Genomic DNA, 12307 nt, shown 5'->3' on the forward strand with positions numbered 1-12307 from the left:
CAGTTTAACTCCTCCCATAGAGAATGCAGCGTCCCATCGATGTGTCCCAAATCTGAAGACCTTACATTTAGCTGCATTAAACCGATCCCCCATTCATTTGCCCATCATCTATCCAGATTATTCAAATCCTCTTGTAGGGCTACCACATCTGCACTATTACTAATAACCCTTCCCAGCTTCGCATCATCTGCAAACAACTGAATATACCCTTGCAACCCACGGACAATGTCATTGATATAAAGGTTAAACAATATAGTTCCCAGTACTGAGCCCTGTGGAATCCCACTTGAACCTTCTGCCTCTTTGATATTGCTCCACCATACACAACTCTCTGATACCTATTGGACAGCCAATCCTGAATCCAGTTGACCAATCTGACATCTAGACCCATGTGCTGCAACTTAAATATCAGTTTATCATGTGGCACCCTGTCAAATGTCTTTGCTAAGTCTAGAAAAATGGCAGTATATGCCTTTCCCTCATCTAATGCTCTTGTAACTTTATCATAAAAGGCTAGCATATTGCTAAAACAAGAGCACCCCTATCCAAATCCATGTTGACTCTCACAGATAACATTACCCTCATCTGCCCAATGCTGTATACAGTCCCTCACTACTTTCTCCAAGATCTTATTAACTACTCATGACATATAAACTGGCCTATAATTAGACACTTCCAGCCTTTATGCAATGGCACTATCTTACCTTCCTTCCATTCCAAGGGCACCTTTCCCGCAGCCAGACTTTCATTGAAAAGTCAGATCAAAGTCCCTGTCAGTTCCTTAGCACATTATCTCAAAACTCATGGCAAAATACCATCCAGTCCCACAGCTTTACTAACATCCAGAGTACTCAGTATGTGGAACACATTCTCCTCCTGCACCTCTAAGCCTCGAACCTGCCCTATCCCTCTAGTATTCAAATTGACTCCTCCAGATGAAATACTTAAATAAAGTGTTCATTGAACAATTCCACTATGTCCTGTCATCAGTCACTCTATTCCCATTTTTATCCCACAATGTCATTCTTCCACAGTCATTTCTCCTCCTACTGGCCACATAGCTAAAAAATTCTCTAGGATTTTCCTTGGATCTAAGGGCCAAATTTTTCTGATATTCCAGTTTTGCCTTCCTTACCATACTAGTCACTCTCCTGGCCTGTGTCTTATATTCTTCATGCATCTTCTCTTCACCTGTCTCCTAATATCTCTTCCATAGCCTCTTTTTCGCATGCAGTTCCTGTTTAATATTGTTTGTCATCCACTTTACTCCAAATTGTGTCCTCTTCTTCACTCGTGGAATACAGCTTACCATTGCTGCTAACAAATATTCCTTCACAATTTCCCAAGCACTAATGATATCCCGTCCTTCCAATTTCTCCCTCCACGAAACTTCCCTGAGTTGACATCTAAGACTATTATAATCACCTGCTTTATAATTCCACATACATTCCCGTCTCTTTGATACTCCTGCATGTCTATTCATTTTCCAAGTCAAAACCATATGGTCACTCTCTCCAACTGGTGGGAGAGATGTCATCTCAGTTATTATCAACTCTTCTGATGCTATAACCAAATCCAAAACTTGTGAACCTCTTGTTCCCTCTGTTACATGTTGCCTAAGACATTTTTCCTTCAAGAATTCTAGAAATTCCATTCCCTTATTGCTATGTGCATCTTCCTCTCCCCAATTTATACTGCTGTAGTTAAAATCTCCCATAATAATCATTCTTCTTGCACTTGCCACTTTCAACTGTCTCAACATCTCCTGGTCCCCACCCTCTGCGCTCCTTGTCTGTAGCAACAGCCCACTAAATATCCTGTCTTCCCCACCTCCACCTCATGCCATATGCTTTCAAAATCATTAGTGTCACAGCCTTCCAAAGCCTCCACTCTTAGAGGACATATGTTGTCACTTATCATAAGCAGTACTCCACCACCACGCTTTCCCTTCCTATCCTGCCAAAAAATGCTGTACCCGACAACTTCTATTCCTGCAATAATATCCTCTTCTGTCAACTACGTCTTGGTGATCCCAATAATCTTTGGCCAGGCTGATGCTATCAGTGCCACCAATTTCTCTCCCTTTTTGATACCAGAAAGTACTTTGTTCTTTTCATGGGCAGCTACCAAACACATAAATTAGAACATTTGTTGCATCAGTGTCACTATTTATCACGTATCAAAGTTCCTTTCCATCAGGTTAGAGGTGTTAGAGGTTCATCTCACATAAGACATAGCCAAATTAAGATCTGCATCTACAAATAATGAAATTGGATATGATCTGATGTTACCTAAGTATTTACTAATATTCCTATTACAAGATGTTCAAAATTTTAAAACAGATTTCTGCCTATTATCCATTTCTCCAGTTTCATGATTCTTGTAAGCTATTTTACTAATAAATTATTTAAAATAAAGAGCCAAGAGGCTTCAATTCAGCGATGTAAAAATGATTTAAATTAAGGGGATATTAAATCCCACATTATTTCAAAGCCGAATAAGAAACTCAAAGATAGAAATATAATCTAAGTAAAGTGAACTCGTTCAGTTGCTCTTGGACTCGCCGAACTTTATATTTCTATATTCAGCATGAAACTCCTAGATTAGATTTCTATCTTTGAGTTTCTTATTCGGCTTTGAAATAATGTGGGATTTAATATCCCCTTAATTTAAATATTTTACTAATTTTTTTTTCCCCCTATACTTAAGAGAAAAAAATACCAATAAGTAACAAGTTAACTATATTGCAGTTTCCTATTTTATTACTTAAAAATTATAATAAATTTAGTTTAATCCTTTATCCAAGTGTGAGCAAACAAAGTTTGTGTCTGAAAATATCTTCAGGACTGGGTTAAGGCAGTACAACTCCAGGCAACTCGCAGCAAAGGTGAACCAAGCTAACATCACTCCTATCTCAGTATCTCCCATAATGCAAAACACATCTCCTTGCAGATATGTATAATGTTATATATCAAGGGCAGGGCCACTACCCAGACTAGTTTCGACCTTTATTGAGGTCTCTTCAGTGGAAGCCAGGCCCAGAAGTGGAGATACCAGGCAGAAGCAATGGCGAGGTCATCTTTACCTATAGGAGTTGCCAAAAGGTGTGCCACCTTTTTATTAAATTACTCTGGATTTAGAGAAAGATGTTAAAAGTTTATTTTTTACTTGGTTAGACTATAATAAATTTAGTTTAATCCTTTATCCAAGTGTGAGCAAACAAAGTTTGCACCTGAAAATATCTTCAGGACTGAGGTAAGGCTGTACAACAGGCAGTCTGGGTAGTGTCCCTTCCCTTGATGCATAACATTATACATATCCACAAGGAGATGTGTTTTGCATTATGGGAGATACTGAGATAGGAGTGATGTTAGCTTGGTCCACCTTTGCTGCGAGTTGCCCGGTGTTGTACTGCCTTACCCCAGTCCTGAAGATATTTTCAGGCGCAAACTTTATTTGCTCATACTTAAACTAAATTTATTATAGTCTAACCAAGTGAAAAATAAACTTTCAACATCTTTCTCTAAATCCAGAGTAATTTAATAAAAAGGTGGCACACTTTTTGGCAACTCCTATAGGTAAAGATGACCTTGCCATTGCTTCTGCCTGGTATCTCCACTTCTGGGTCTGGCTCCCACTGAAGAGACCTCAATAAAGGTCGAAACTAGTCTGGATAGTGGCCCTTCCCTTGATGCATAACATTATACATATCTGCAAGGAGATGTGTTTTGCATTATGGGAGATACCGAGATAGGAGTGATGTTAGCTTGGTCCACCTTTGCTGTGAGTTGCCCGGTGTTGTACTGCCTTACCCCAGTCCTGAAGATATTTTCAGGCACAAACTTTGTTTGCTCACACTTGTATAAAGGATTAAACTAAATTTATTATAGTCTAACCAAGTGAAAAATAAACTTTCAACTACTTAACAAGTTAAGTAACAAATATAGGAAACTGCAATAGCGAGTCCTATTTTATGAAATTTAGCTCATTTGTATGTAATACAATCTATCTAATCATACTGTTAAGCTGAACACTTATAATATTCCCCCCCCCACACACACACACATTGTTGGTTTCAGTTTGTATGAAATGTTTGATCTGGAATTGAACTAATAAATTCCTGGATAATATACATATATGAAGGCTTAGGTGTTGGTGGTTATTCATAATTGTGCTTCATGGTATAAACAACACCAGAAGTAGAAACTGTAATTAATGTTATTCTTTGTAACTAAAATGTTACTAGAATGTTTTTTTCTTTAGCTAGATGGCAGTAAATTTGCAAAACTAAAAAATAAATTATCTTAAAAAAAGAAGACTAGAGACCAGGAACCTGCTTCTTTCATTATTTCTTTAAGAAAAGTGGTGGTCAGCCCAGAAAGTTGAGGTGATTCTGCAAGTGAAATAATAGAAATAAGATGGAAAAAAGAATGAAATTGTTTCAGATTTTTCTGTGTAAATATAGTGATTGCAAATACTGTACCTACCACTGTTTTTGCACTAGTAGTAGAGCTGCTGAAAAAGTGGGGAAAGAGGGGTAATAGCATCTTGTTATGGGTACCAGTGAAAGTGCTCATAAGCTCACAGAAACTTGTTGCAGGAAAAAGTTAAGTACCATATTTGCTGGCATATAAGATGCACCCTCCTTTTTTGTACACATTTTTTAGGAAAAAAACTTTATCCAAGTTCTTATCATTTTCTCAGTTAGGATGGGCTAAAATGCCTCTCTGCAGCCCTGTTTCCATGTTCTTTAGCATACGCAATCACATGTAGCTTGTATGCAATATTGTAGCAGTGCTCACATTTTTTAGTCATAATTTGCCAAGAAATTTAGAGAAAATTTAACGGCAGAAATTTATCACCATTCACAACAATTGGAAAGTTTAAACAAATAGGAACACAGTTGTGATTGTCAATGACAGCGCATGCACATCCACTGAACTCTACATGACTGGAATGCTCTCACACACCGCAAAGAAGCAAGAAAGAAATTGCCTAACTCGAAACAGAGAAAATTTCCAGAAATGAAAGTAATAAAAAACTGAGCATTGGCGTAAAGACACACCCTGTTTTATAGACCTATTTAAAAAAAAAAAAGGTGCGTCTTATACACTGGCAAATACGGTACATAGTTCCATTATTACAATTTCATAACATAACCAAAAATGTGCATTTTGAAACCTGGGGGGGGGGGAAATTAATCATTGAACATTGCTATAAAAATTTAGCATTTAACCATTTAAATGGTTAAATGTTGAATCTAACTTTTAATTATTAGCCTCTCCAAAAAAGATGCCAGGAAAAAGTATGGTGTAAGTAAATTGTTAAATAAACAAAATATACTTGCTATTTTGTTTTACAAATAATTTATATAGATAAAAATTATTCACTGAAAAATATTTTCATTTTTTTGGCTCTGCATTTTAGGGAGATAAAGGAGACAATGGTGATCCTGGAGTCCCTGCATTAGATGGAGCTCCTGGCCTAGATGGACAAAATGTAATGCATTATTTTCTTACCTATAAGAGTGAGGTATTATAGTAAATTGTTTTTATTATCATTCTGAAGCATGTGATTCTGGTAACAAGGCTTATACATTGGTTATTCATAATGATATTATTTAAGGAAGTTACAATGTACACTATATGTTTATTAGAATAACTTTTAATTAACATTTCCATTATTCAGAGTCAAACTGCCATCATCAGAGAATAATGAACAAATTGATATGTGCAGAGGCACTACATAAGGTAAGTATGACTGAAGCAGAATGACGAAGGCAAGTCTCAAGTCCTAAACAGTGTTCCATTATTACAATTTCATAACATAACTAAAAATGTGCATTTTGAAACCTGTGTGTGTGTAGGGGGGGGGGGAATTAATCATTGAACATTGCTATGTTCAATGAATTAATTCTTCCTCTTAGGCTAAATATTTAAGGCTGAATGCTTCCCAGATTTGAGGTGGTTTCATGCAACCAAATTTGTTTAGGTTTGGGTAGTTCCTCAAGGCTGAAGCAGATTCTAGGAAAAGTCTTTCATATTTAAATTTACTCCTTGGAGTAAGGTAGCCTCTTTCCATCATATCTTGTGAGGATGTTCAAGGCATGATCAGCTAGCCTGATTGCTGTAGTGGTGGAATCAGGTGTAGTCTTTATGTTAGCTGTTTGGCTGCATGGTATCTAGTAGACACCTGGCAGATCTAGGGACCATGGCTAGTCTTTGGGAGAGTGGATAAGGGATACTAATTTTTTATATGGTCTATAAGTGGTTACAAGGTTGTATCTTTTGAGGATTTTTGTTAGTTCATTAAGGTTGAAGTAGATTATAGGGAAATTCTTTCATATTTAAATTTACTCCTGTGGAGGAGTGAAGTAGCCTTTTTCCATCATATCTTATGGTAGGAGTCCAAGACATATAAATCCTAAGGTGCTAGTTATCATTGTCATCATCAAATTCCTCATATATTCCATAATTATCCTGTACACCTCCTGAAAGGGGGTGTACAGGATAATTATTATAGTATTACATGAAAAATTTACACCATTACTAACTTTTCCAATCAACAATTTTTCTTCCAAATTAATCTGTTATCTGTTAAGACTCTGACATTAGCAGATCTTATATTTCTGACTTTTAAGGCACCTTTTACCGTATCAATCCACCTATATCTTGTTCTTCCTCTTGTTTTGCTCACTTGAACACTTGTTTTGCTAATCTTTCCTCTCCTATTCTATTTAAGTGACCATACTACCTGAGATTAGCTATATTATATATACAGCTATATAATAGCTGTTTCTCAATTTAATATTGCTCTTTTTTTTTCTGTCTAGCTGTAACCTGTAGAATTGCATGCCTTAAATTAATTCACTTAAATCTGCATAGCTACAAAAATTCATCACTATTTGCATGAATTCGAGTGACTGTACTGTCTGCACACCCTAAACAAATATGCCTCCAACTTGCTGACATCAGTGTCAACAAAATAATAATGCCATCATCATAAGCATTCACTCAACAGACATGATGCTGAAGAACATCATCTACCATCTCACCATAAGTGTAGCTTTCTACCTCAGGAAAATTGTCAAGTGTCACTGCTTTGTACCTATGAATACAAGGTGGGTCAACAAACCTCTGAACAAAGTGGGTCTGAATCCTTTCTTTTAGGCTTACACGGTGATCCGAATGCATTTTTGAAAATTATGGAGACAATTATTGTGTTTGAATAAAAACTTTAGTTTAATATAACTAAAATCTACATTCGACGTTTCGACCTTTATGTCAAGGTCATCTTCTGGAGCGTACAAATATACACAGGAAACAAGCTATACTACAATCAAACTGGTTCGTTAAAGACATTGACCAACCGCTACCACAATTGTTGGCCTGACCTCTGGTGAAAAAAAATAATAAATAAATAAAAATTTAAAAAAATAAAAATATATAAATAAAAATAAATAAAAAAATAAAAATAAATAAAAAAAATAAAAAATAAAATAAAATAAAATAAAAATAAAAAATTATACATCAACGCTAGAGTCCTATTATTAGTGTTGTCTAATATATATATATATATATATATATATATTAACATCATTCCAGCCAGTTGGTATGGAATGATTTCTAATACTAGTTACGGATTGTCTAGAGTCCTGACCTTATGCTGGAGCTTTCATATTAGGTAGGCTGAATGTGTGCCATCCAGATCCTTGGAATTTTCATGCCATCTTTGTTATTGATATTTGGTGGTTTATCAGGATTTCAAAGGATTCCTTAAATTTCCTTTCGTATCAGGTTTTTGTGCGGTGTAAGGAGGAGGTGCTTTTCCAGTCGATTTGGTGTAAGGTGTTGAGTGCGTGGTCTGAGAGGCCTGCTTCACCATAATGGTTATATTTAATGTGTGTAATGTGTTCTTTCTTGCGTATAGGGATTGTCCGTCCTGTTTCATCAATGTACGGTAAGTTACAGGTGCAGCAGATGCAATAGACTCCAGGATGTGCTAATGGGAGTGTGTCAGTTTTCGGTAGACCGTGAAGAATAGACTGCCTAAAGGAAAACCGACACATGCTGGCCAATACATACATGCGAATTCATACCACCACCCATCACAAAAATATGGAGTCATTAACACCCTTAAAAACAGAGCCACAACTATTTGCTCTAACCAGCAAGCCCTGAAACAAGAACTAAAAATCATTAGTGACACATTCATAAATAATGGCTATAACAAAAATACTGTTAATAAAATACTCTATAAAACTACAACAAAAACAAATCTAGATTACAGTAAAACCATAGCCATCCCATACATTAAACGGTTATCAGAAAAAATTAACAGAATCCTACAACATTATAACCTCAATGCCACCTTTAAACCATCCACTAAACTTAAAACCATATTCAGCTCCTCTAAGGATCCTCTCCTCCCATTAGCACATCCTGGAGTCTATTGCATCTGCTGCACCTGTAACTTACCGTACATTGGTGAAACAGGATGGACAATCCCTATACGCAAGAAAGAACACATTAGACACATTAAATATAACCATTATGGTGAAGCAGGCCTCTCAGACCATGCACTCAACACCTTACACTAAATCAACTGGAAAAGCACCTGCTCCTTACACTGCACAAAAACCTGGTATGAAAGGAAATTTAAGGAATCCTTTGAAATCCTGATAAACCACCCAAATATCAATAACAAAGATGGCATGAAAATTCCAAGGATCTGGATGGCACACATTTAGCCTGTCTAATATGAAAGATCCAGCATAAGGTCAGAACTCAAGCCAATCCGTAACTAGTATTAGAAACCATTCCATACCAACTGGCTGGAATGATGTTAATATATATATATATATATATATATATATATATATATATATATATATATATATATATATATATATATATATATATATATATATTGTTAATATATATATATATATATATATATATATATTAGGCAACACTAATAATAGGACTCTAGCGTTGATGTATAATTTTTTATTTTTATTTTATTTTATTTTTTATTTTTTTTATTTATTTTTATTTTTTATTTTTATTTTATTTATATATTTTTTTAATTTATTTTTTTTATTTTTTTATTTTCATCAGAGGTCAAGCCAACAATTGTGGTAGCGGTTGGTCAGTGTCTTTAACGAACCAGTTTGATTGTAGTATAGCTTGTTTCCTGTGTATATTTGTTATCTCCAGAAGATGACCTTGACATAAAGGTTGAAATGTCGAATGTAGATTTTAGTTACATTAAACTAAAGTTTTTATTCAAACACGGTAGTTGTCTCCATAATTTTCAAAAATGCAAAGTGGGTCTGAACAAACCTCTCACAATTGGTAAACGTGATCTACAATATGCGAACGAGTAGATCCACATTCATAAAGAGTCCAAAGGCATTTTGTCCTGCTGTCGTGTATACAACCCCAGTTACCTATTATTATTATTATTATTATTGTTCCGGGAAACTCCAAGGAGTCGACAGACTCATCGAGGGAGGCCCTAACATCATGTCTGGAACAACTATTCAACATTCACACAGTATCTATCATATCTTGCCTTGAACTCATTCACGGTCGTAGCACCCACAACAGACTCTGGAAGCTTATTCCACTCATTCACCACTCTCCAAGTAAAAAACCTAGCTCTAACACCCTTGTCAACCACACTCTTGCCCAGCTACCATGCATGGCCCCTAGTCCTCCCACCACCAGTCATATTTTCAAAAATATATTCTGGATCAATCTTATAAAAACCCTTCAGTAATTTGAATGTCTCAATCATATCACCCCTCCTTCGCCTATCGTCCAATTTCTGCAACCCACAAATCTTCAACCTATTCTCATAAGGTTCATTCCACAGACCTGCTATCATCTTGGTCACTCGTCTCTGGACCCTCTCCACTTCCTCCCCATCACGAAGAAACCCTGGTGCCCATAACTGTGCACAGAAGTCCAGATGGGGTCTTATCAAGGCTCGATACAGAGGAACAACAACTTGTTTGTCTCTTCATGTTAAAGTATTTTTCAGAAGCCAAGTGATTTGGTGAGCTGTTTTAGTCACATTTGCAATGTGCCCCCTAAACTTCAACTCCCTATCCACCAACACTCCCAAATCCCTGGCCTCATCAATCTCCTGGAGTACGGTTCCACCAATGCAATATACTGCTGCTATTCTTTTCACTCCAAAGTGCATAACCTTACATTTTGCCACATTAAACTGGCATCCATTTTTCCTAGTCCAGTCCTCCAAACTATCCAAATCATCCTGTAAAATTTGGACATCCTGTGCACTCACAATTGCTCTACCCAACTTTGCATCATCAGCAAACAAGTGAACACTTCCTCTCAAATCCTTTCCAATATCATTGATGAACAAATTGTAAAGCAGTGGTCCAAGAACAGAGCCCTGCGGCACTCCACTAGTCACAAGACGTCTTTTTGACTCCACTCCTGAATAAACCACTCTCTGGTATCTCTCCTTCAACCACCCTCCTATCCATCTCACTAAACCTATATCCATCCCCATCTGCTCCAGTTTACTGATTAGGGTTCCATGTGGTATCCTATCAAAGGCCTTGGCAAGGTCCAGTTCAGCCATCACTGTGTTATAAAACATGAGCAAGTTACTGAGGCGTGATCTACCCTTCTACCTATGTGCAGCAGGAACAAGGTACGCAATTATTACAAGAACTTGGAAAAAAAAATGCTGAAATTGAGATGAAGTGTGGATAATCAATATGAAAAAGTAATACTAGGGTGAAAATCAAATGAAATTCAGATTGCTGCTATTAATAACCAGCAATCTGAATTTCATATACTATGGAAATGAACTTTCATCCTTAGTTTTTTTAATGAATATTTAGTGCATTCTAGGCAATCACCTTATTGGACCATCTACCATTGAGGATCATATGATCTTCGATGGCAGATGGTTCAATGATTTGATATCAACCTCACTAACAATTTCACAGAATCATCCTCAGTATTGTTTTTAACAGTACGTGACGTGAGCTGTTAAAAAAGTTAAGTATTAGTAATAAGGTAAAAATTATTTCATTTATTTCATGGCAACACTACTTTTTAAGTTTGCACTATTCAAATTGATGATTTGTATAATTATGTGATATTTTCTTAGGATGTTATTGTCTCAGTATTGTTTCCACATGTATCGATTATATTCAACATGGCGGCTGCCAGTTTTACTATTACACGTAGCCCTCCCCATTTAAAGACTATGTTATTCATAACCTAGTTCATGATTTTGTAGCTTGCTACACTTGCTACACATTTAAAAATGGAATGTACACATGTGTACATTCCATTTTTAAACAATGGAATGTACACATCCCATTGTTTAAAAATTTGGCAGGTGCGAGATGGGAATGTGTATGTGTGTGTGTGCATGAAATGTGGCGGTGGGAGGCTCTAGGAGACACAATTGTAAGAAATTATATACTTAGTTAATCCTTTATCCAAGTGTAAGCAAACAAAGTTTGCACCTGAAGTATTATCGAGACAGGGGCAATCGTGGCAAAGGTAGTATAACTTCTCATCACTTGCCTTAGTATCCCATAATGCCAGGCTGTTGCCAGATTAGATCACGCCCTGAGGCAAACAATTAAATATCGCCCTGATAGATTATAAGACAAAAATATAAGAACATCTCCGATTGCTATTTTTTTATTACAAGAGAAACATTAATGCAAAACGATTACATAATAATAATATTAATTAAATGTGTGCTCTACGGGGATATCGCATAATAAAACTTTTTATAAGCTATTCTAAATTTAAATTATAAGCTTATGTCTATGGCTTAAATTAAATTAAATTATGTTTATGGCTCCCTCATAGAGCATTTCAGGAGTATTCTCCTCATCAGTCTCCAAAAGAGCATCTCTGGTGAAATATGAAAGAGGATATTTAGTCTAGCAGGATGGGACTACCTTCGGAGGTTTTTAAGCATTATTCTTGCTTTTGGCTCTTACTAGTTTCTTACTAGCTCTTACTGTATCGCAGTCTTCCCATGAATAAGTGTACACACACACACACACATCAAAGATGCTCATCTTCCACCAGTGCAATGTCAGAATGTAATCAATCAGCTGTTTTGATCTATTGATGCTTAATGTCCAAGTATAGAACATGTGCTTCCTTAATGATAGTTGAGGAAGCACATATTAGTAATAACTAATGTTGTTAGCGTGGAGAGGGCTATCGCCAGATTAGATCGCACCCTGAGGCAAACAATTAAATATCGCCCCCGATAGATTATAAGACAAAAATAT

General features: G+C 36.2%; 1 protein-coding gene across 1 annotated transcript in view; it reads left to right on the forward strand.

The window, feature by feature from the left end:
• The window catches only part of Mp (collagen XV/XVIII-type protein multiplexin), a 339834-nt gene that overhangs the window by 198900 nt on the left and 128627 nt on the right, over positions 1-12307 (forward strand). The window contains exon 13 of the mRNA XM_090402408.1: positions 5428-5499. Coding sequence (XP_090258534.1) covers positions 5428-5499 — 72 coding nt within the window. The remainder of the gene's footprint in view (positions 1-5427; positions 5500-12307) is intronic.

This window comes from Typopeltis vanoorti, chromosome 2 (assembly GCF_054136105.1).
Source record: "Typopeltis vanoorti isolate ZY-2024b chromosome 2, IOZ_Tvanoo_1.0, whole genome shotgun sequence".
Taxonomy (NCBI): domain Eukaryota; kingdom Metazoa; phylum Arthropoda; class Arachnida; order Uropygi; family Thelyphonidae; genus Typopeltis; species Typopeltis vanoorti.